The sequence below is a fragment of the Chiloscyllium plagiosum genome, chromosome 1, assembly GCF_004010195.1.
Source record: "Chiloscyllium plagiosum isolate BGI_BamShark_2017 chromosome 1, ASM401019v2, whole genome shotgun sequence".
Taxonomy (NCBI): Eukaryota; Metazoa; Chordata; class Chondrichthyes; order Orectolobiformes; family Hemiscylliidae; genus Chiloscyllium; species Chiloscyllium plagiosum.
In genome coordinates, this window is record NC_057710.1 from 46762680 (window position 1) to 46788987 (window position 26308).

Genomic DNA, 26308 nt, shown 5'->3' on the forward strand with positions numbered 1-26308 from the left:
GCTGTGAAACATGAAAGGGTTCAGAAAAGATTTACAAGGATGTTGCCAGGGTTGGAGGATTTGAGCGATATGGAGAGGCTGAACAGGCTGGGGCTGTTTTCCCTGGAGTGTCGGAGGCTGAGGGGTGACCTTATAGAAGTTTGCAAAATTGAGGGGCATGGATAGGATAAATAGGCAAAGTCTTTTCCCTGGGGTCGGGAAGTTCAGAACTAGAGGGCATAGGTTTAGGGTGAGAGGGGAAAGATATAAAAGAGACCTAAGGGGCAACTTTATCTCGCAGAGGGTGGTATGTGTATGGAGTGAGCTGCTGGAGGCTGGTACAATTGCAACATTTAAAAGGCATTTGGATGAGTATATGAATAGGAAGGGTTTGGAGGGATATGTGCTGGCATTTGGAACGAGATTGGGTTGGGATATCTGGTCGGCATGAACAGGTTGGCCCGAAGGGTCTGTTTCTATGCTGTACATCTCTATGACTCTATAAGCTCAGTCCCTTCTAATCCAGCCTGTATCTCAATATTCTCATTGACAACATTGTCTTTTTCCAGTGTGAATACTGAGGAAAAATATCGACAATTGTCTTTGCCATCCTTTCCTCTACATCTCTAGAACTATTTGGAGCCCTATAGAACCCCCCCCCCCAACAGGGTGACCTCTCCTTTCCTATTTCTAACCTCAGCCCATACTACCTTAGTATACGAGTCCTCAAAGGTAGTTTCTGCAACCATAATACTGTCTTTGACCAACAATGCCAAACACCTCCCTCTTTTTACCATCTTCTCTGTTGTTTTTGCAACATTTAAATTCCTGAACCTGCAACACCATTCCTGCCTCTGCTGTACCCATGTCATAAGTTGCAGGATGAAGGTGGCTGGTTGACAGTCAGGAGAAGGAAAGGGAATAGACAGGCAGTGCAGAGATCTCCTGTGGCCTTCCCCTCAATAATAAGTATACCACTTTGGATATTGTTGGAGGGATGCACCGAGCAGGGGTAATCCACAGCAGCCAGGTCTCTGGCTCTCAGGCTGGCTCAGTGGCTCAGAGGGAAGGGGGAGAGTACGAGAGAGATCATGATAGGAGATTTAATGGTTAGAGGAACAGAAAGTAGATTCTTTGGTCGCGAACAAGACTCCCAGATGGTGTGTTGTCTCCCAGGTGCCAGGGTCAGGAGTGTCTTGGATCGAGTGTGCAGGATTCTTAAGGGGGAGGGAAAGCAGCCAAAAATCGTGGTCACATTGGTGTCAATGGCATAGCTAGGATAATGAATGAAGACCTGAAGAGACAATGTAGGGAGTTAGGTTAGAAGCTAAAAAGCAGGATGAGTAGAGTAGTAATCTCCGGATTGCTACTGGTGCTACAGGCAAGTTTGGCTCGGAGCAGAGAGCCAGTGCAGCTGAATACATGGCTGCAGAGCTGGTGTAGGAAGAAGGGCTTCAGATATGTGGATCATTGGGATACCTTCATGGGAAGCTGTGACCTGTACAAGGAACGGTTGAACCTGAACTGGACGGGCACTAATATCTTGGGCAGGCGGTTTGCTAGAGCTCTTCGAGAGGGTTTCAACTCATTTGGCAGGGAGCTGGGAACCGGAGCTGCGGATCTAAGGGTGGAGGAGCTGGTGAACAGGCAGACACAACGTGCAGAGAGTCTGAGAGGTTGGAGAGACAGTTGATAGGGCAAAGTTGAAGTCAGTGTCTTGAGTTGAAGTGTATCTATTTTAACACAAGAAGTGTCCGGAATAAAGGGGATGAACTTAGAGCATGGATCAGTACCTGGAACTATGATGTTTTGGCTATGACGGAGACTTTGATATCACAGGGGGCAGGAATGGTTATTGAATGTTTCAGATTTCAGATGTTTCAAAAGGAATAGGGAGGGAGGTAAAGAAGGTTGAGGAGTGGCATTGTTAATCAGGGATAAATTTTAATATCACACAACGCCAGGCTATAGTCCAATAGGTTTATTTGGAAGCACTAGCCTTCGGAGCGTTGCTCCTTCACCAGGTAGTTGCAGAGTATCAGATCATAAGACACTTAATTTATAGCAAAAAATCACAGTGTCATGCAACTGAAATGATATATCGATCAAACCTGGATTGTTGTTGTCTTTCATCCTTTAGAATGTTGCAGGCTTCGGTTCAATAATATGAACATTCCAGAATTTCTTTTAAGTCACCTTCTTGCGATAACCTAAGGCTTTATAACAAAAGGTGACATCTCAGCTCAGACAATGCATTAAAGGTGTGAGGTCAGAATCTCTGTATCCCAAACTTGAGTTAAAATGATTCTATTTTTAAAGCTCCATTAGCTTGCCCAATACTACCTATTCTGTCATAACAATTATTTCCAGGTCCTCACTTACCCTCCTCTCTTTGTCAAATACTGGCATGTTATTCGTGTCCTCCGCTGAAGAACGATACAAAGTAACAGTTCATTGCCTCGGCCATTTCATCATATCCCATAGCTAAATGCCCCTTCTAATCCTGTAAATGACCAATGTTTACTTTAGGCATTCTTTTTCATTTTTATATATTGCTAGAAACTTTTGCAATCTGTCTTTATATTCTGTGCTAGTTTTTTTCTCATGTTCTATCTTATCTTTCTTTATTGCTCTTTTTGTGGCTTTCTGTTGAACTTCAAAGTTTTGCCAATCTTCCAGTTTCCTGCTGTTCTTGGCCACTTTTTATGCCTTTCTTTCAATTTGATAGTCTTCCTTATCTGCTTAGACACCCATGGCAGATTACTCATTTTCTTATAGTCTTTGCTTTTCACTGAAATATACATTTGCGGAGCACTTTGAAAAATTGGTTTGGAAGTCCTCCACTGCTCGTCAACTGTCACACTATAAAATCTTTGTTTCCAGTCTACTTTAGCCTTATTCTATTGTAGTCTCCCTTGTTTAAGCACAGGACCCTGGTATTGGATTTTATCTTTTATCTTTGCACCCTCCATCTATATTCTAAATTCAACCACACTGTGTTTGCTTCTTACAAGAGGATCCCTAACTGATTATTCCTGCCTCATTACACAAGGACAGATCTAGGACAGCTTGCTCCCTCGTCTGTTCGATTACATACTATCGCTGAAACACTCAACGAGCTCCTCCTCAAACCTACCCTGACCGAACTGGTTCAACCAATTGACATGTAGATTAAAATCCCCCAAGATAATTGCAGTACCATTTTTACAGGTATTAGTTATTTCTTTGTTTATTGCCCGTCCCAATGTGAAGTTATTATTTGGAGGCCTATGGACTACACCAAGTGAGAGGGACCTTGTCGTTTGTGGGAACCGTCTGAAACAGGCTGATATGCCTGAACATGTTGACGTAAAGAAGGAAATGGTGCTGAAAACTTTGAAAAGCGTGAGAATAGATAGGTCCCTTGGGCCAAACAGGATATACCCAAGGTGACTATGGGAAACGAGGGAAGAAGTTGCTATGCCTTTGGCAATGATCTTTGCATCTTCACTGTCAACTGGAGTAGTACCAGATGATTGGAGGGTGGGAAATGTTATTCCTACGTTCACGAAAGGGAATAGGGATAACTCTGGGAATTACAGACCAGTCAGTCTGACATTACTGGTGAACAAATTATTGAGGAGGATTCTGAGACACAGGATTGGTGATTATTTGGAAAAGCACTATTTGATCAGCGATAGTCAGTGTGGCTTTGAGAGGGGCAAGTCATGCCTCACAAGCCTTGTTGAATTTTTTGAAGATGTGACAAAACACATTGATGAAAGTAGATCAGTGGATGTCGTGTATATGGATTTTAGCAAGGCATTTGATAAGGTTCCCCTTGGAAAGCTCATTCAGAAAGTAAGGAGGTATGGGATCCAGGTAAATTTGGCTGTCTGGAAATAGAATTGGCTAGCCCATACAAGACAGAGGGCGGTAGTAGATGTAAATATTCAGCCTGAAGCCGGATGACCAGTGGTGCTCTGCAGGAATGTGTTCAGGGACCTCTGCTTTTTGTAATTTTTATAAATGACTTGGATGAGGAAGTGAATGGGTGGGTTAGTAAGTTTACTGACGACATGAGGGTTGTGGTGGCGTGGATAGTGTGAAGGGCTATTGTAGGTTGCAACGGGGCATTGACAGGATGCAGATTTGGGCTGAGAAGTGGCAGATGGTCTTCAAGCTGGAAAAGTTTGAATTGTTTTGGAAGGTTGAATTTGAATACAGATTTCAGGGTTAAAGGCAGGATTCTTGGCAGCGTGGAGAAACAGAGAGTTTTGAGATTGTGGAGAACACTTGTGGATCAGGTTGTAAGTTTGCTCGCTGAGCTGGTAGATTTGTTCTCAGACGTTTTGTCACCATGCTAGGTGAAGTGTTGGTGTTCTGCCCCACTTGCTGTTTACCTGTCTTGGCTTGTTATGGCAGGTGATATCATTTTCAGTTTTGTTTCTAAGAGGTTGTTAAATAGGGTCCAAATCTATATATTTGTTAATGAAGTTCCGGTTTGAATGCCAGGCCTCTAGGGATTCCCGTGCGTTTCTTTGTTTAGCCTGTCCCAGGATGGATATGTTGTCCCAGTCGAACTGGTGACCCTCTTCGACTGTGTGTATGGATACCAGTGATAGTTAGTTGTGTCTTTTGGTGACTAGTTGGTGCTCATGTATCCTAGTAGCTAGTCTTCTGTCCATTTGTCCTAGTTGCAGTCCTTGCAGGGTATTTTGTATTTGACATTAGTCCTGCTGGTTGTTATGGAGTCCTTTAAATTCATCAGAAGCAGTTTGTGTGGTGGTAGGTTTGTGGGCTACCATGATGCCCCGGGGCCAGAGTCATCTGGTCATCATCTCCTGGATGTCTTTGTGTGGTAGGGCAGGTAGAGTGTCAGGGCATGTTGTTGTGTCATCCTGTTTGTCTATTATTCAGGAATCGATGGACTGTGTTTATCAGGTTGTTTCTGAATATGTTATGTACGTGTTTTATGTTCTATGATTTCCAGCGTCTGCAATTAGAGTCATAAGAGTCTCACAGCAGGGAACCAGACCCTTCAGTCCAACTCATTCATGCCAAACAGGTTTTCTAAATTAGACTAATCCCCATCTGACCATATTTCTCTAGACCTTTCTTATCCATGTACCTGTCCAAATATCTTTTAAATATTGTAATTGTACTCTCTTCTGCACCTTTCTCTGACAACTTGTTCCATCTCCGCACCACCCTCTTTGTGAAAATGCTGCCTCTCAGATCAAATCTCCCCCACCCCCACCCACCTTTAAACTTATGCCATTCTGTTTTGGACTGCCCTACCCTGAGGGGAAAAAAAGTCTTGGCTGTTCACCTTATCTTTTATAAACCTCAAGAAGGTCACCCTCAACCTCCAATGATCCAGGAAAAGAGTCCCACTCATTATAAGTCAAACCCTCCAATCTCGGCTGCATTGTTCTGTGGATTTTATTTTGTTTAGTAGTGGAGGGTTTGAGTTGAGGCTATTTTCCCTGAAGTATCGGAGCATAAGGGGTGACCTTATAGACGTTTATAAAATTATGACCGGCATGAATTTTTCCCCAGCATAGGGGCGTTCAGAACTAAAGGGCATAGGTTTAAAATGACAGTGGAAAGGGCCTAAGGAGTAACTTGTTCACGCAGAGGCTGTTGCATGTATAGAATGAACTGCCAGTGGAAGTGATGGAGGCAGGTGCAATTACAACATTTAAAAGGCATCTAGTTAGGCATATGATGAGGAAGGGTTTAAGAGGAATATGGGCCAAGTGATGGCAAATGGGACTAGATTAATTTGGAATAACGGGTCGGCATGGGCAAGTTTGACCGAAGGATCTGTTTCCTTCCTGTATATCTCTGTTTATGACTCTATGACACTTAGATTAATGTCCTGTTCAGCAGATAATACTTGTAAAATATCATACTTATTCTTTAGGCTTCATCCTGCTAATGTGAGCCGTATAATCACAATCTGCCTGTGAAGGATGTTTGGTTCTAACTAATACCTAAGTACTAAGTGTGGCTAAAAATGACCACATCCTGTCATTAAATTAATATTGGTCATTCGTAACTTTAATTATGGATAATATTTTGTTCCAGAAGGATCTTTTTGAAACACTTAAGCTATTGGCATATTATGCCACCTTTGGTTGAAGTTGGGCTTTTATTTAAGTGTTTTTACTGAAATTGTTTTTAATTTCAGGTAATGCTGATATTTTAAATTTCCAGTTCTTTCATCTTGTGAAACTTTTCTGTCCCAAAATATCTTATTGTCATTGTTGTCTCTTAGCAGAGTCTATTTGGTGATTACAGGATGCCTAGTAACCAAAATACTTAAAATCCTTAAAGTATTTTATTTCATTAATAGGGTTGATCTCTGTGTCTTTTTCACCAACTTATAATTAGTATCTGTATTAAAATGCAAGGAAAGTTTTGTCCAATTTTACATAATACCCATTCACCAAAACTTTGAGCTTTTGAACAATTTTCTTTTTGTTCTGTATTGTTAACTCGAGGTTCAGCAGAATCTTGGCGTGCATGCCCTTGTAGACTGCAAGATAGGTAGATGAGGCGGCCCAGATATATGTGAATCTTGCCTTATTCCTGATGAAGGGCTTTTGCCCGAAACGTCGATTTTACTGCTCCTCGGATGCTGCCTGAACTGCTGTGCTCTTCCAGCACCACTAATCCAGAATCTACTAGAGTTGTAGTCATAGAATTGTGCAGCATGGAAACAGACCCTTAAATCCAACTTGTCCATGCTGACCAGATATCCTAAATTAATCTAGTCCCAGTTGCCAGCCTTGAATACAACAATAGGGAGGTTAGCCACAGTTGGAATGCTGTGTATAGTTCTAGACACTACCATGGGACAGATGTGATTGTTGTAGAAAGAGTGCAGAGCAGGTTCAAGACGTCAACTAGACCGGAGCATTTCATCCATGAACAGCACTTGGATAGGCTGAGGTGGTTTTCCTCAGCAGAGAAAATTAAAGGAGGGGACTTTATTAAAGGTTATCGGGTAGAAGATTCTCTAGAATTATATCAGTGTTTCAGGGGTTACATATGAGGGCACTTTGCCTTATAGCATTGGCTTGTATTCTCTTGAGGGCAGAAAATTGGAGGGTAATCTAATAAACATAATTTAAAACCATGGAAATGCAGTTAAATTATTTCCCTGGTGAGGAAATCAAGAAAAGGGAGCATTCATTTGTTGTTTTTGAAGAAATCATTTATGGGGTGTGAGCGTCACTGCCGGGCCGTCCATAGTTACCATTGAGAAACTGTTGATGAGCTGCCTTCTTGAACTGCTTTAGTCCATGTGTAGCAGTAGACCCACAATGGCATTGGGAAGAGAGTTTCAAGATTTTGACCCAGTAACACTGAAGGAGTGGTGATAGTTCCAAGTCAGAATGGTGAGTGACATGGAAGGGAATTTGCAAATAATAGTGAACCCATGTATCTGCTGCCCTTGTCTTTCCATGCGGAAGTCATTGTGGCTTTGGAAGGTGATGTCCAAGGAGGTTTGGCGCATTTGTTTTAGTACACCTTGTAGATGGTGCATCCTGCTGCTACTGAGTGTCGGTGTTTGAGAGAGTGAATGTTTGCGAATGTGGTCCAAAGCAAGTGGGCTGCTTGTTCTGGGTGTGTCAAGCTTCTTATTAGAGTTGCACCTATTCAGACATATGGGGAGTTTTCCATCACACTCCTGACTTCTATCTTTGTAAATGATGCACAGGCTTTGGGAAGTCAGGAGGAGAGTTACTTACTGTAGGATTCCTAGTTCTTGTAGCTAGTGAATGGCTAGTCCAGTTAAGTTTTTAAACAATGGTAACTCCCAAGATATTGTTTGTTGTAAATTCAGTCATTTCTGAAATCAGAAATTCCAATAGTAATGGCATTGAATGTCAAGGATAATGGTTAAGTTCTCTCTTGTTGGAGATGGTAATTGCCTGGAATTTGTGTAGTGTGTATGTTAATTTCCACTTTTCAGCCTAAGCTGAAAATGTGTTGCTGGAAAAGCGCAGCAGGTCAGGCAGCATCCAAGGAACAGGAGAATCGACGTTTCGGGCATAAGCCCTTCTTCCTGAAGAAGGGCTTATGCCCGAAACGTCGATTCTCCTGTTCCTCGGATGCTGCCTGACCTGCGCTTTTCCAGCAACACACATTTTCAGCTCTGATCTCCAGCATCTGCAGCCCTCACTTTCTCTCGAACACTTTTCAGCCTAAGCCTGGATATTGTCCAGGTCTTGCTGCATTTGGACACTTTCAATATCTAAGGAGTCCTGAATGGTGCTGAACATAGGGTCAGAAGTGGGGATGCTCGATAATGATGCACAGTGATGGAGGGAAGGTCACTGAAGCAGCTGATGCTTGGACTTAGGACACTCCCTGGGGAACTCCCACAAGATGTGCTGGAGCCGAGTTGACTGAACTTCACCAGCAGCAACCATCTTTCTTCGTGTCAGGTATGACTCCAATCAGCAGAAAGCTCCCCTTCCGCCGATTTTCCATTGACTCCAGTTTTGCTTGGGTTCCTCGATGACTCACTAAGTCAAATGTGGCCTTGATGCCAAGGGAAGTCCCTCTTACTTCATCTCTGGAATTCAGCTCTTTCGTCCGTCTTTGAACCAAGACTGCAGAGGGGTCTGGCGGAACCCAAGCCGTATCAGTAAGCAGGTTGTTGCTAAGCAAGTGCTGCTTCATAGTCCTGTTGATGACCTGTTTGACCGCTTTACTGATGATTGAGTGTAGGCTGTTAGGGAGATAATTGGCAGGGTTAAATTTGTCCTACATTTGTGAACAGAATGTATCCAGGCAATTTTTAATACAGTTGGGCAGAGGGCAGTGTTCTAACTATACTGGAACAGCCTGGCTAGTGGTGCAGCAAGTTCTGAAGCACAGATCTTCAATACGTTACCAGAATGTTTTCAGGGCCCAAAATAACAATATAAATGTTATTAGAAATATGGAATTTTTCCAAAAAAGACTGCAGTTGATAGACATTGGATCTTACACACACAAAATACTATTGTTGTTAGAAATCTCAAATACATGTTTGAAAATGTTTGAATACTTAGCAGGACGAGCAGCATCTGTCGATTTTCTGATGAATGACTTCAAAACAGTGATATTGTTTTTAGTTAAGGGTGTTAAAGGCAAGGGATAAATGCAGATCGATAAATTTTCAGTACAGATCAACAAAGATCTGTTTGAATGGCAGAGTCTACAGAGTAGGCATCAGGGACTGAATGATCTACTCAGATTGATTTTCAAGGAAGACCATTCAGTTAGTTTGATTAATCTCCCTAACAGCAGAGTAGATGTATCCACACCACATGGCCTGCAGTGGTTCAAGATCTCCGCACATTGCCACCTTCTCAAGGGCAGTTAGGGATTGGCAGTAAGTGCTGCTAAGTCAGCAATCCTCACATCTTGTGAATGCTTTTGTTTTTTAAAAAAATAATTCAGCTCAAGTTAATGTGCCTGAAAATTTGGTTATGTAGGTTGAAAAAGTGGTGTCACCATTAAGTCATTTATTCTTGACAGTTTTTCAAAATATTGCTGAATATAGTTTTAGACTGAATGATGTAATAATAATCCACTTTGTCATTCTGAGCAGGATCCGACAGCCACCTCCATCTCTGAAGGTGAGTGTGACACCCGCGAGAGCGAATCTGTGGCAATGAATTACAAGCCATCCCCACTGCAGATGAAAATAGGTGAGCTACAATTTGTGAATTCAATATTGGTTTATTTCATACTTTATTTCTACTATTAAAAAATTGGTACTTCCATGTCAGCATTCAGGACTGAACTGCATTGAACATGACCCATTGCAGTTGAACTGTACATTCTTTAATCTGTTTGGTTGCTTATTTTATTGTGGCACAGTTTTGCTGCAGTGCCATTCCCATGGGTGCAATGCACACATTCTACATATGCACTTGCAAAAAAAGCTCTAAATTTAGTACTCAAAATAGGAAAGGAAAATCCTAGCTCTGAAGTAGTTGTATATTGTGCAGTAAAATACAGAAATTTAAAGAACACTATTATTCCACTGGCTTCATTGATCAGATGTGTTCAAATATAAAGTGTATAAAATTATTCTCAAAAATTTGCAATATTTCAACTGTTTTGGTAATCCAAGAATTCTGTGGTTTAAATACTGAAGGGTTCTGCTGATGCAGACAAAATGTTTACTACACTTCATTCATCTTTGAGTGGATGGCAGATGGTGCTTTTTGTATGGTTTCTATGTTGAAGTTTGCTTTCAAAGTATTATAGGTTGTTGCTGTGGTAGAATTATCTTGTACAATTAAACATTATTGACAGTGGTGCTTGTAACAAGACAGGAGTTAGTATTTAGTCAGTGTGGGAATGTGTTCAAATAAGGACCAAAATTAGTGAGTGGCCTCTTTATTCAGCAACCTCAATAGCACAGTTTGAGGCGGCAATGGAATCCTGAAGTGCAGTTCTTACAGTAGTGTCTTTGTACACTGTTCTTACATTTATTAAAATTCTATCATTATGTGTTACATAGTTTTATCTCTTGTTCACAAAGGTTTGTGTGACATCTGTCCTTGGGGAAACAAGAGACTGTTTAAACATTTTGCTAAGTGCTGACTGCTACTGCTGATGGGATTATTGTGTTTGTCTGGTCTGCTTGTATAATTAACAAGTTCTAGTCCTTTTTATCTTTTAAGTTTGTAAATGTTAATAAAGGTACGAGACCTATATGATCTGAATAAGTTTGAAATTACACATACAGTAAATAAAATTGCAAAGAAGATTAAACTGACCACCGCAGCTGGGTCGTGAGATTTTGCTTACTGTTTGCCAGTTTGAGTTTCTTTCATTTGTGCAGTTTCACAGAAGTGCTATTTTAATAGTGGCCCTGTTTATTATGTATTTAACGAGTACATACTAGTTAGGGAAACTGTTTGATGTTCTGTAATCTATTCTGGTTCGGGAGATGGTTGATAAGGGCTGATTAAAATTATAATGTTTCTAAAGTTTCGTTGAGTCGTGGAGACGTGATGTCGGGGAGGGTATTGTTTCTGACTAGGTCAGTAGTCAGAGGTAGCTTTTAATGTAAGTAGGTCTGATAAGAGTTGAAGGTGTAAAGAAGCAGTAATGGGGTTGAAGGGGTGTTTTAATTCGTTTATCTTGTAATAGTAAAATGTACTATTAAAAACCTGGTTTTATGATTGAATGAAAACACTTTATAGTAAACAGAATGAGTTAGTAAAGAGTTATGAATGAATGGGAATGTGATATTAATAAATGTAGTGAGCTGATGAGTTTGTTAGTAAAGAGATCTATAATACAAGTGACTTAAAACACTTTAACTAGTTAGATTGAACTCTGAATTTGATAATCTGATGTATCAAGAGCTGATAATATTTGTATGTATTAGAAGCTACACACAAATACTCGGGGCCCTTTTTATTGTATGTAAAGGGAATTTATAGTATTGGATTTTTTCAATAAAATGGGATTATGGAGATTGTGGCAATCAGCTTTTCCATGGAAATACCCTAACCATTCAGAATCTACCTCCGTGGTCAGAGAATTGAGATTGACAGTTAACTGGTATTGCTGCATCTCCATGGCAATTATGACCCAATCGTCACCATCTTTTTCTCATGCAGTTTATAATCAAAGAATCATAGAATCCTTACAGTATGGAAACAGGCCATTTGGCCCAACAAGCCCACACTGACCCTCTGAAGAATATCCCACCCAGGCCCAATTCCTCTATCCCTGTTACTCTACATTTTCCCTGACTAATACACCTAGCCTACACATCCCTGAACACTGAGCAATTTAGCGTGGCCCATTCACCTAATCTGCACAAACCAGATCACCAGAGGAAACCCCAGCAGACATGGGGAAAGTGTCTGTGTGAAGTTTGCACAGTCACCTGAGGCCAGAATCGAACCCGGGTCTCTGGCGCTGTGAGGCAGCAGTGCTAACCACTGAGCCACCGTGCTGACTATAGTGTCCCTTTTCTCCCCAAGTCTGTTTCTTGTGTCCTAGTTCTGATGAGTTCAAGATAAAAGGATACCACAAGTTAATTTTTTTTTTTAAAGCAATTTTTAAGATGTTACACTTTGTCAAAACTATTAAACAGGTAGATAAAGCTGGGCTATACAATATGGAAATAATCTACTCCATTAATCTTCAAGACTGGCAGAACCATTTTTGTCCCATTTCCAAAGCTAGTAATTTTGCATATTTCATATTTGTGCAGTATACACTTATTTTACAATTATTTTTATCTCAAGTTATGGAATATAAATATTAATGTCAATTAATAAATAGTATTACAAATTCAGTTTCAGTAATATGCTCATTGTTTTTAGTCTGTGTGGAGAAATTTTACACTTAAAATATTTTCACATTTTGCCCTCCGTGTACACAAGTTATTACTTCATCCGTCTCTCCCTCTCTGTCTTCCTTTTCATTCATGTTTGGTTGAACCCACTGAGTAAACTAGAACTGCATGTTTTGTCTGCAAAGCGGAGAGATCAGAGAATATATAAATTTAAACATTCAAGCTTTGTTTTAAAGCTACTTTCTTTGTCTCTTCCTGTTCTTTTTCGCTTTATCCTTCCCCAATAATACTTGTATATTTAACTGCTTAAACAGTCCATTTAACGTGGAGTTGTATATGTGGGAAATGGAATGGGAAATCATAGAATTTGAGTTCTTGGTTCAGAATGAAAAGGTTTTGTTATGTGTGCACAGAGTGCTGGTGAGACCACATGTAGTGTGTTGTGTGCAGTTTTGGCTTGACATTTGCAATGGAAGCAGTCTTTGATTAGATTAGATTCCAAGGGAGGAGAAGTCGAGCAAATCCATATTTTCTAAAGGGCTTGATAAAGTATGCACTGGTCAGTAGATATAAAAAAATGCAGAGTCATTGCCTCAGGATAAGGGCCCGATTGTTTACCACTGAGGTGAGAAGGCATCCCTTCATTCAGAAGTTTGTGAATTCTTTGAATTCTCTGACTCGGAGAAAACTGAAATCTCTATCGTAAATGCATTTAAGACTGGGATTGACAGATTTATGGTCTCTGAGAATTACGATATATAGGAAGTGAGTGAAAAAGTTAAGTTGAAGCCTATGGTCAGCCATGGTTGTGTTAAATTTTGGAACAGGCCCAACTCCTATTTCTTGGGTTCTTGTAAAAGGCAATATATGGCTGATCTAAAAATACTCAAATCCACTTTTCTGCTCTATGCCCTTAACTGATTAAAAGTTTATCTCAGACTTAAATATCCTTAATGAATCACCCTCTCTACAATATTTTGCAACAAAGGAATCAACCTAGTAAATCTTCTCATGACTGGCTCCAATGCCTGTGTATCTTTCCTCAGATAAGGTGTCTCAAACTGTTTACAGTATTCCAGCTGTGGTCTGATCAGTACCTTTATAATTTTAGTAAGATTTTTTTAATACTTCTTTTGAAATAAAAATCAACACTTATCTATTACCATTTGAACTTGGATGCAAATGTTTTGTGATTCATATATAAGGATGTCTATATCCCTCTGCTACAACTTTCTGCAGTCTTTGCCCATATAAATAATATTCAACTCTTCTGTTCTTTCTGCCAAAGTGCATCACCTCACATTTTCCCATATTATATTCCATCTGTCGAGCTTTTGAGCACTCGCCTATCCTGTCTGTATCCATCTGTACATTGTCTCATCCTCATTACTTGCCTTCCCACCTATTTTTCAGTCATCCACAAATAGGCAATTGTACATGCACTTTTGTCATCTAAATCATGAATGGATATTACAAATTATTGTGGCATTCTAATTGTGCGACATTCCACGTCGCAGGTTGCCATCCTCCTTTGTCCCAACTGTCTGTCTTCCATTAGTTGAGACAAATCTCTTCTTACAACATTATGGGCTGTTAGCTTTTTAAGTAATCTTGTGTGCACTTACTTACTGAATGCCTTTTGGAAATCCAAACATACTACTGGTACCCCTTTATCTATCGTGAATGATGCCTCAAAGAATTAACATTTATCAGATATGATTTCAACTTCATGAAGTAATTCTGACTCTGATTTTATTATTCCTAAAATTTCTCAATGTTGTACTATTAGCATATTTTATAATATACACTGAACATTTTCCCAATGACACGTGTAAAGCTAACTGGCCTACTGCAGCGATTCAAGAAGGCAGCTCACTACCACTTTATTAACAACAACTATGAACAGGCAATAAATGCTGGCCCAGCCAGCGATGATCCATGATTGAATTTTTTTATGAAACAACATCTTGGGGATGAAATTACTGCCATTACTGTTTTGCATCCCAAGATATTTTTCTTAAAAATGTCTAGATTGCCAAGCTTAAAAATTAAATTTTGTAATTTCACCTCTTAACTGTTTATTTTCCTTAAGATCGTGGGGAGGACACTTGCAAATAAATTAGTTTGGAATGTCAAAGAATCTGCTGAATTATGGACTTGTTTCAATCCACATGTTTGCAAGTTGGACTGAAGGGTCTTTCCATGCTGTACATCACTATGACTCTATGTCTGTAAACAATAAAGGATTAGTATTGCATTTCTATGTAGTTTATCCTTTTTGATTTGTTTACTTTATGTTTTTGTGTATGGATTAGCATAGCCAAATTAAGCAATTAACATTACTTTTAAATAACAAGTTGACTCGTGCAAATAAAATGAGTATTCACACTAAACTGTGCAACTGCTATACACTGTGCTGTGAAAAACAAAAATAGGTGGGAGCTTTGTATGGGAAACCCTTGCCCCTTCAGCAGAAAAATAATGTAACCCTAAAGTAGGTGCCCAGGTTTATTAACAGGTTAATAACAATAAAGTGGATTACAATGTCTGCATTAAAATTGAATCCATTTGATTGTTCATCACACTGTTTAGTTGCTGTTCTTCCTACACTAAGTTAAACAAGATTTTTTTTTCCCTTTTGAAGATGACCAATAACTTTGTATGTATCAGGAAAATGTAGTTTTTCTTCAGGTACCTTGGGAAGGCGATGGCCTCGCGGTATTATCACTTGACTATTAATCCAGAGACCCAAGTAATGTTCTGGGGACCCAGGTTCAAATCCCTCCATGGTAGGATAGACCCAGCAGATGTGGTGGCACAGTGGTATACAGTTGGGAGGGAGTTGCTGTTGGAGTCTTTAACATTGATTCTGGACCACGCAAAGTTAATGGCTTCAGGTTAAACATAGGCAAGGAAACTTCCTGCTGAATACCACTTACCGTCCACCCTCAGCTAATGAATTTGTACTCCTCCATGTTGAACAACGCCTGGAGGAAGTACAGAGGATGGCAAGGACAAACAATGTACTCTGGTTGCCCACCACCAAGAGTGGCTCAGCAGCAGTACTACTGAGCGAACTGCAAATGACAAGTAACATTCGTGACCCAACAATGCTAGGCTATGACCATCACAAATAAACAATCTAACCACCGGCTGTTGGCATTCAATGGTGTTACCAATACTGAATCCCCCACTATCAACATCCTGGGAGTTATCATCCTGGGAGTTATCATTGATAGAAACTCCACTGGACTCACCACATAAACACTGGCTAAAAGAGCAAGTCAGAAGCTAGGAATACTGCAAAGAGTAAATCACCCCCTAACTCCACAAAGCCTGTCCACCATCTACAAGGCACAAGTCAGGAGTGTGATGGCGTACTCTGCACTTGCATGAATGAGTGGACCCCAACAACACAAAAGAAGCTTGATGCCATTAGGGACAAAGCAGCCTGCTTGAGTGATGGTACATCCACAAGCATCCTCTCCCTCCACTACTGATGCTCAGTTGCATCAGTGTGTACTATCTGCATGTTGCAGTGCAGAAATTCTCCAAAGATCCTCAGACAGCATCTTCCAAACCTACGACCACTTCCATCTAGAAGGACAAGGGCAGCAGACATGTGGTGTCTTCATGTTCCCTGGCAAGCCACTTACCATCCTGACTTGGAAATATATTGCCATTCACTGTCACAGGGTGAAAGTCCTGGAATTCGTTCCCTCGTGGCATTGTGGGTCAACCCACAGCAGGGTGGACTACAGTGGTTCAATAGGCAGTTCTTCACTACCTTCTCAAGGAACTAGAGATGAACAGTAAACACAGGCCAGTCAGCGATGCCCACATTCCACAAAATGAATTTTTTAAAAAGATGTAAGAATTGCTGGCTTCTTTCATGGGCTTCCTGAGGTGCAGCGTCATTGAAACATGGGAGCAGGAGTAGACCCTTGAGCTTGTTTAGCCATTCTTGGCTTGCATTTACATCAATGGAATGGCACCCCACAATGTCTCCTTTCAATTAGGGTGTGATCTAATTGAGGGTTTCAGAATTCTGAAATGAATTGGTAGAGTTAAACAAGGGAATATTTCATATTTCTATATACTGTTGTTTAAGGAAGTGTTTCTTAACCTCTCGAATGAAAAATCTCTGCTTTTATGATTATATCATAGATTATCTTGCCAATTGAAATAAGACCTTTATATTCCAGGGATCCAAGCCTATGTAATCTCTCTTCAAAATGTCAGTCAGTAGAGTTGTACACCCTTTCTGTTGGATGTAGGGCATCAATGAACAGTTGTCTGCCCTTGGCGATTATGACTGCAGAAAGTGTGTTTGCCTCAGCTCCTATCATCCAACCTGGATAGGTTGGAGTGACAGTTGGAGGCACTGATGAGTATAAGTGAGGCAGAGAGTATGATAGATAGATGGTAGCTTCAGGGAGGTGGTCACATCACAGTTCACATCAGGTAGATGGGTGACTGCTTGGACATTACCAGGCAGGTAGTGCAGACGTTTCCTGTGGCTACCCCCTTCTCAAACAAGTATACTGTTTTGATATTGTTGGGGAGGAGAAAGTAATATGGGTAAATGGGGGTGGGGATAGAGGTGATAGATCAGAGAGGAGGATGGGGGAAGGTAGCAAAGAGAGTAGATCACATGGGATCTACGGTGAGCTAGCCAATTGGATACAAAATTGGCTTAACAGTAGGAGACAGATTATAGTTGTGGAAGATTATTGTTCGGACTGGAGGCCTGTGACCCGCAGTGTGCTGCAAGGATGGTACTGGCTCCATTATCATTCATCTTTTATGAAAACAGTTTGGATCAGGATATGAAGGTATAGTTAATAAGTTTACAGGTGATACCAAATTTGGTTGTGTCGTGGACAGTGAAGAATGTTATCTAAGAGTTTAATGTGATCTTGAGGAGTTGGGCGAGTGGCAGATGGAGCTTAATTTAGATAAATGTGAGGTGCTGCATTTTGGTAAGACAAACCAGGGCAACATTTAGTAATCTGCATGTACTTTACATCTTTGTACAGGATATTAGTGAAGCCATATTTGGAGTATTGTGAGCAGTTCTGTTCGCCGTACTATAGAAAAGGTATGATTTAACTGGAAAGAGTGCAGAAAAAAATTATTAGGATTCTACTTGGACTGGAAGGTTTGAGTTATAAGGAGAGGTTGGATAGGCAGAGACTTTTTTCTCTGGGGTGCAGAAGATTGAGGGGTGACCTTTATAGAGGTCTATAAAATCATGAGAGGCATAGATAAAGTAGATAACCAACAGCTTTTCCCCATGGTAGGGGAGTCTAAAACTAGAGGGCATAGGTTTAACGTGAGGGGAGAGAGATCCAGAAGGGTCCAGACAGGCAGTTTTTTCACAGAGTGATAAATGAATGTCTGTAACGGGCTGCCAGAGGTAATGGTGGAAGCAAGTACTATTTTGTTACTTAAGAAACATTTAGACAGGTACATGGATGGGTGGGTATAGTGGGATGTGGACCAAACGCAGGTAAATAGGACTAGTTTAATTGTGAAAACTGGGTAGCATGGGCAAGTTGGCCAAAGGGCCTGTTTCTGTGCTGTAAACCTCTATAACATCATATATACACTCTGATCTATACTATTACTTTTGGTCTAACATAGGTAACTTGAGGCTTGAAATCCATCTACGACAACTTTGTCCAACCTCCTTAATCTTTTACTGTCTTCTATTATTTTTGTCCTCTTGTCTATACTATCTGTTATAACTTTAATCTTTATGTATAATCTGCCAATTTGGGATCATACATACTTGTGTTATTTAAGTAGTAAATAAATACACTGAGTAGTTGAGGCTCTAGCATAGATACCTATGCCAATAGTAACTCACATTCAATCAGGAATATATTATTTTTAATCTTGGGAATCATTATGTATTGACTCAAAGCTGCTCATGCACATAACAAGTGCTAGCCCTATCAGCAACACTCCCACCCCAAAGAAAATAAAAAAAACTTCTTGTGCTAGATTATAATTTACTGTCACTTTTTGCTAACAGCCTCATGAAGCATTATCAAATGCAATTTGATATCCCTATATGCTTTACAAGTATAACCTTACCTATTTTCATTGCTTCCTCAAAAAATGTAATTGGGTTAATTAGTTATGACCTGCCCTTTGCAAATCCACATGAGTAGTCTCTAAGCAGCTTGTGTATTTCTTTGGGGGTCAATCACTTTGCCGATAGTTATTGGTTGTTACAATTTTCTAACATCGTTGTTAAACTAAGCAGGTTTATAATTTACTAGTTTTGTTTCCTCAACCTTCAATCTTAGAACCATGTTTATAGTTTTCTAATCTAAAGGCTTAAATTCCAGAATGAAGAAAAGTTTGGAAGATAGCTTTGCTTTTGCGTGATCAGGTACTAGAGATTTATTTCTGTTCTCATGCCAGTATTTTTTTGAATAGTAATTCATGATTAATTTAACTTTATAAAAATGCATTTAGGTTGCATACACCTCAACCTCCAAGTGTTCTGAAGCATTTTACAGCAGATGTGCTTTGAAGTTGGGCCACTGTTGAAATGTATGAAGCTTTACAGCCTTTTAATTTCATTCATGGGATGTGAACTTGCAGGGTACTTCAATCCCTAAGTGCCTTGAAAAGGTGGCCTGTGTCCTTCCAGATGGTGCTGGTTGTGAGTTTGGAAAGTGCTGTCTAAGGAGCCTGTGTGAATTTCTGTAGTGGATCTTGTAAATGCACTACAGCCACTGAACATCAGTGGGAGGGAGCAAATGTTTGAGAGTGTGATGTCAATCAACAGTGGCTCTGTCCGAGATGGTGTCATACTGCTTGAGTGTTTTAGAAACTGTACTCATTGAGAAAAGTGCTGAATGTTCCATTACTACTGACTTGTGCCTTCTAAATGGTGGACAGACTTCGGAGAGTCTGGAGGTGATTTACTGTTTGGGATTCCTAAAATCTGATGTGCCCTTGTGGCCACCGTATATTTTTTACTGCTAGTCCAGTAAAGTTTCAGGTCAGTGATAATTCTTAAGATGTTGATAGTTGAGGATTCAGTGATGGTAATGATATGGAATGTCAATGGATGATGCTGAAGTTCTCTTTGGAGTTGTTCAATGCCTAACACTTGTGCAGCATGGCCATTATTTGCCAGTTGTCATCCTGATCTTGGTCTTTTTGTATTTGGGCATTGACTGTTTCAGTAAATTGCAAATAGAGCTGAATATTGTGCAATCATCAGTAAACATCCCTGCTTCTGACCTGATGATGGAGGGGATTTTTTGATTGTTTTAGAAACTGACCAAGACATTGCTAGAGGAATTCCTTTGAGCTGAGATGACAGACCAACAACAATCACAGTTAGCATTCCTTCTGCCAAGTATGACCCCAATCAGCAGAGAACTTTCCTCCAATTCCCATTGACTCTAATTTTGCTTTGGCTCCTTGATGTCACACACACTCACATGCAGCCTTGGTGTCAAGGGTGGTCACTCCTGACCTTGTCCTGCTCAAAGAAATAGCAAAGTGTTACTGACCACATTATCTTGATTAATAGATGGCAGTAATCTGAGCATAACTTTCCCTGATCTTAGGGAATAATTATTTATTTGTATTGCAACACGAGGACCAGTTCTGAATATGTGCAGATACAGCGTCCGACACATTGAATCAATCTGTAACTTTATACTTTGCAAGGCAGACATTTTAATTAAATCTAACAATTGCAGTTGCTGGAGATGTGAATTAAAAACAAAGTCCAAAGAAGTGACCTTGGACTCTGTTTCTCTTTCTACAGATGCTGCCAAACCATATGAGTTTCTGCAGCACTTTGTTTTTATCCTCAAGTTTGGAGATGGAAACTTGAGACAAGAAAGAGCAGTACAACAAAGGAACAAGGCCATCGGGCTAATAAGTCTGGTAAACCCACTATAAACTCCCTCCAGTGCATTTACCACCTCCCTTAAACAAGGTGTCCAATACAAGGCTTAATGCTGTACCAGGGCAGCATGGTGGCACAGTGACTAGTACTTCTGCCTCACAGTGCTATGGAGTGGGGTTTGATTCCAGCCTTGACAGTCTATTTGGAGCTTGCACGTTCTGTGTCTATGCAAATTTCCTCTGGGTAGTCCAGTTTCCGCCCACAGATCAAAGATGGGCATGGTGGGTGGTTTGGCCATGCTAATCCAATCCTCCAACTCTGCACACTCTCTACCTGTACTACCTGTCCATCTTCTTCCCTTATACCCACTCCACCAGCCTGTAACAATTCCCCCCCCAATTGCCCCATAGTGTCCAGGATTGTGCAAGTTAAGTGGATTAGCCATGGTAAATGTCATGTGATGGGGATGGGAGTTAGGAGTTTAGATGGGTTGCTCCTTGGAGGGTTGGTGCAGAGTCGATAGGCTGAATGGCCTTTATCTACTCTAAGGATTCTGTGATTCTATACTCCAGATGCAAATTCACCAGTGTCCTGTGTAATTGAATCATAACTTTATGTTGGTGTTTCCCAGGAGTGGTATTAGGGCCCTTGCTTTTCCTGATATATATGTAAATCATCTAGATCTTGGTATGCAGGGCTCAATTTAAAAGTTTTGTATAACCCAAAAGTTGGGAAAATTCTAAACTGAGGAGGACAATATCCAAAAGAACATAGGCAAGTTAATGGAGTGCCGGATAAGTGCCAGATGAAGCTCAATGCAAAGGAGATGTACATTTTGGTACAAGAACATGGAGATAATATACAGTAAAGGGTGTTATTCTTAAGGGTGTGCAAAGCAGAGACGTGGATGTTTATCTGCATAAGTCACAAAATGTGGCAGAACAGCTAGGGAGAGCTAAGTGGCCTCCTTTTATCTAACTTTTTCTGATCAACTATTTGATTAACTGTAGCAGAACTCTGAATTCTGATTTCAGTTGATAGTTTGAGAGTTCTAGGCATGGGGTCATTTCCCAACTAATCTTTGATTTCCTTGCCAATCCCTTGGAGTTTCCTGTGTCCAGGTTTCTGTGCTGCAGGAATGGCTGTATCACCATTAAAACACCTAAGCCTACTCAAAATAAGGGGTACACCATTTAAGGTTGAGAAGATTAAGAATATTTTCACTTAGATGGTGAATCCTTTTGAATTCTTTCCCTCGAGGGCTATGGGAAATGTCATTGAGCAGGTTCAAGGTGGGAAATAATAGACAGGGATAGTTTGGGAAAGAGGCCCATGATCTGTTTGAAGGTGGAGCAAGCTTGACAGCCATAAAAATCTAATACTGTTCCTACATTTCTAATAGAAACTTAGTGGTGTAGAGCGTTTTGCTCAAACAAAGATATTTGTGACCTTAAAATAAAATGTCAACAAAACTTAAAATATAACATGCAGTATGTTGCTTTCAATAAAACAATCTAAGTTAGTTTTATTGCTACTATTTGTGCTAGCAGTGCTAAGGGAATAATTACAACAGTTTGACACACTACAGTATGATCTATGATTACAGTCAGGCTGGAGCATTTTAAATTATTATTTTTGTTGCTTGACTGCAGAGATCCAAGGCCACTTACTGTGACCTCATCAAATTAAAGTTCAGTGAAACATAATTATGCTGTAGTAGTTGCTAATGATTTGGCTGCTGCTTGAAATTATTTATGTTTATCATTAAACTACGGTGGATTTCTTTGCATCAGGTATTATTCTAAAAATGGTTAAAGGCCAGAGTGAGAACAAATCAGTTGTGTAAAGATGAGAACTCAAGACTGACGCTTCAGTAGCCTTATTTTAGCAATGAAATAAACACCAGAATGATCTGAAATAAGTGTTTTCCAGCTCCAGGGAAAGAAACTGTGAAGTTGATATTTTTATTGTCACCCATGTCTCAGTTGGTAGTGCATTTGTCTTTGAATCAAAGGTTTGGGTATTCATTCAGAGCTTGAATACACAAATCAAGATTGACATTCTAGAGCAGTGGAAATGGAACCAAAACCCAATCTGATTCCAGGAGAGCTGTTTGTAAAAGATCCCAAGGCACAATTTCAAGGGAGCGTAGGAGAGCGATCCCTGGCATTCTGGTCAATCTTCATTCCTCAAAAAACATCTCAAAATGCAGATTATCTGATCATTAATACATTCATAAAATCATGGAGTACAGAAGAGCTCCTTCAGCCCATCAAGTTTGCATCGATTTTTTAAAAAAAAACTACTTGCAATCTATACTAGTCCCACTTTCTAGCAATTGGCCCATAGCCTTGAATGTTGTGACCTTTCAAGTCCTCACCCAAGTGCTTTTTAAAACTGAGGTTTCCTGCCTCAACTACCCTTCGAGGCAATGCATTCCAGATTCACAGCACCCTCTGGATGAAAATAAGTTTCCTCAAATCCCATCTAAACCTCTTGCCTTTCACCTTATAACTATGCCCCTTTGTCATTGATGCTTCAATAAAGGGAGCAGCTACTTTGCACCTAACCTGATCAGTCCTCTCATACTGTACATTTCAATCAGATCACCCCTTATCCTTCTCTGCCAAAAAGAAAACAAACCAAGCTTATCTAGTTTCCCTTCCTAGCTAGACTGCTCCATCTCTGGCAACATGCTAGTTTATCTCCTTTGCAACCCAGCCAGTGTGATCACATTGTTCTGAGAAAGTGTATAAGGTATGAGCAGGTAGGGAAAGAATTACATTGTGGAACAAAAGTTAAGCTAGCATGGCTCTGATCAAATAAGAACTCGCAGTAAACAATGGAGTGCTGGGGGCAAAGGTAGTGGGTTAACAAGATGAAAAAGCATTCATTATGTAAAGCCATTTAACAAGATGAGGCATTCGGTATGTAAAGTCAGTTAACAAGGGGAGAAGTATTCATTATTCATTATGTATTCAACAAAGTTAAGAACATTCATTGCCTAAAAGTAGATGGCTTAATCTTTACTATTGACACTCGCTGATTATAACGGTCACCCAATTAATATGTATGTTGCCTTATCTGGATGCTCCTCTCTGTAAATGACTATTTACTTCATTAAGAAACTGCTGTTCGATAGAAGACAGAGAACTCATGTCCCTGTGCATATGGGTGATCATTCTCTCTCCCTCCAAGGCTCGGAATAAAGATGGAGGAGGGAAAACTATACTGTGTCTGAGTGTTTTACGTCAACTGAGGCAGGAATGGGATGACACTTCCTATAGCGTGGTGATGAGAACTGCACACAATACTCCAGCTATGCCCTAACTAAAGTCCTGTACAGCTCCAGAATAATCTCCCTGATCCTATATGCTTCCTTAGTTATTAGCCTATAAGCTGCTATTTGTCAGAATTTCCTGAGAGCTAATTGGCTGCCATTTTTCCTGCATAAGTGATTATTGATGAGACTTCTGATGGCCTTGATAAGTACTAATGCATGTATTTTTGATTATATACTACAATAGTAAAATTTATGTCAATTGAGAAAGCCAAGTGGAATTCTTTGGAAAATAAACATTTTGTTATGATATTAGCTAAGGACCAGTTTGATTGAAAACTACAAAACTAATGAGCACCCATCTCCTGCCTTCCTCCCTCTGGATTTTAGGCAATGCAGGGATCGGAACAGGCTGTGCACGAAGAATATGTAATGCTGACCACCATGCTGATTGTTTATCCATCTTGCCTCTGGGATTTGTTTTGAGCATAGAGGAAGAGGGTAGCACTGCTGTTAGAACATGGAACAGAGCAGCAAAGCATGGTACAGGCCCTTCGCCCCTTGTTGTTGTGCCTCCTTTAACCCTATCAATGTGGTTGACAACTTTGTGGGAACTGTGGACATTGACCCCAAGATCACTCTTTCTCCACACGGCCAAGAATCCTGCCTTTAACCCTGTATTCGGCATTCAAATTTGACCATCCAAAATGAATCCCGTTTTTCTAGGTTAAATCCATCTGCCACTTATCAGCCCAGTTCTGCATCTGTCAATGTACTGTTGCAACCTACAACAGCCTCCACTCTACTTTTTAATCCTCGAGAGCCCAGTCTGATCCTTGCCTCAATCCTATGTAGGCTTCCTTCTTGCTCTTGACTCGATGTTCCACATCCCTTGTCACCCAAGGTTCCTTCACCCTACTATCCCTTCCTTGCCTCAGAGAGACAAACCTACCCAGTACTCCCTAAACAGCCTCCACATTTCTGTTGTGCATTTCCCTGAGAACATCTGTTCCTAATTTATGCTGCATGGTTCTTGCCTAATAGCATTGTAATTCCCCCTCCCCCAATTAAATACTTTCCCATACTGTCTGCTGCTCCTCCCTCTGTTTTGAGCATTCTCATATGAAACTGAGTTTTCTTTCTATCTGGCATTTTTATCAAATAATTCACCTCACTCAATTTCCTTTTGAGTTGATAAAGCCCATTAAATCTTGCTTTTAAAGGTTCAACTACCACTAGTAGTAATACTGGCACTTTATCTCCACTAGCGAAATTATGAATTTTTTGTCCACTTGCCATACTTCTGTTTCATCACATGCTGTGCGACTTTTAAATGCTGTCTAATCAGCTCACCTTCTCAATTTAATCTCCCCCTAAAATTTCTCTCACAATCTAAATATGTAGTCTCTGAACTCCAACTCACCAATTTCTCCTTAATTAATTTAAGTGGTCCTATCATCCCATGTCCAAAAACTAATTCAAATGGACTGAATTTAGTTGATTCATTTAAATACATCCCTAACTCCAAAAAAGAAACGGAATTCCTTTATCCAAATCCTCTGGAAATCTTGGCTGTTGAGCTCCAATATTGTCTTTAAAGTTTGATGCTACCATTCTAATATTCCCTGCCATTCTGGACTGTACTCAGTGGATTTCAATTGTTTTATTTCTAAGCTATTCGTAACTTCCTTGAATAACTTTGATATAAAAGTTGATCCTTGAGCCAATATATTTCTGTGGGTAGCCTGTATCTTGCTTTAAAAAAAAAATTGAGTAACTCTTCTTCAGTTCTTTTCGTGAAGATTAATTGCAGTGGAATGGCATCTGGAAATCTAGTAGACACATTTATTATGGTCAATAAATACTAATTCCCAGGTTTTGTTTTGGGGAGAACATACATGATCAGTTAAGACTAGTGTAAAAGGTTCCTCAAATGCTGGAAGGTTTGAGGGTAGTAGTTTTATTGCTGCCTGAGGTGTTCCTATTACATGACAAGGGTCCAGCAAAACTCAGCCACATTTTTATGCAGTCCCAGGCCAAAAAAAATATTTTTGTAATTGGGTTGAGTTTTCCTTGCTCCCATATGATCTTCTACCTTCAACACTTCATTTCTGTACCCAAGTGGCAATATAACTTGATGAACTTCTGCCCAATTTTCATGTGCCTGAATATGTGATGGTCTCCATTTCCTCATCAAGACTTCACATTCAAGGTTCTAGGATACACGGATTCTTCTGTGTATGCTTTTGATACAACTTTAAATTTGTCATCTTTGTTGTAACTCAGCTAAAATTTCAGCTAAAAATGTCCACTTTGTCGTCCAATTGTTCTTGTTTTTTCTCAACTATTTGATCAAGCATAGTTTCTGGTAACTGAACTTCAACTTCCTTCTCTTTACTCCTTGATTTCTCCTCCTGTTTCAACCTAGGGTTTTGTGTTCTTGTTACCATGCAGTCAGGATAAATCTCAGGATATACTTCCTGTAACACCTCAGTTGTCTGATTTTCAACTACAGTAGGCATCACTCCCACCTATGATCCAGCTATATCATTACTGAGAATAAACTATTACCAGAACTGAGAATTTCTCTGTTACTCCTACCACCATTTCAATCAGACTCGCCAGCCTCACCTTATATAATGGAACTCTATTCTCACCATGATTTCCACATATTACCACCTTTTCTAGCAACACTTCTTCTGAATTACATCTCTCGCTCTCTCTCCCCATCAAAGGTTGACCTGCTCCCATATCTCTTAAAATCTTACTTTCTTTATCTATTTCTCCTGGCACACAAAAGTAAATTTAACCCACGCAAGTACATTATTTAGAGATCTGGCACCTTCTTACC

The 26308-nt window shown here is 40.1% G+C and overlaps 1 protein-coding gene across 2 annotated transcripts in view; it reads left to right on the forward strand.

Annotated features, from left to right (window-relative positions):
* fam219aa (family with sequence similarity 219 member Aa) overlaps positions 1–26308 on the forward strand; it is an 85315-nt gene that overhangs the window by 13503 nt on the left and 45504 nt on the right. For both annotated transcript variants that reach the window (XM_043684194.1, XM_043684155.1), the window contains exon 2: positions 9575–9674. In XM_043684194.1, coding sequence (XP_043540129.1) covers positions 9575–9674 — 100 coding nt within the window. The remainder of the gene's footprint in view (positions 1–9574; positions 9675–26308) is intronic.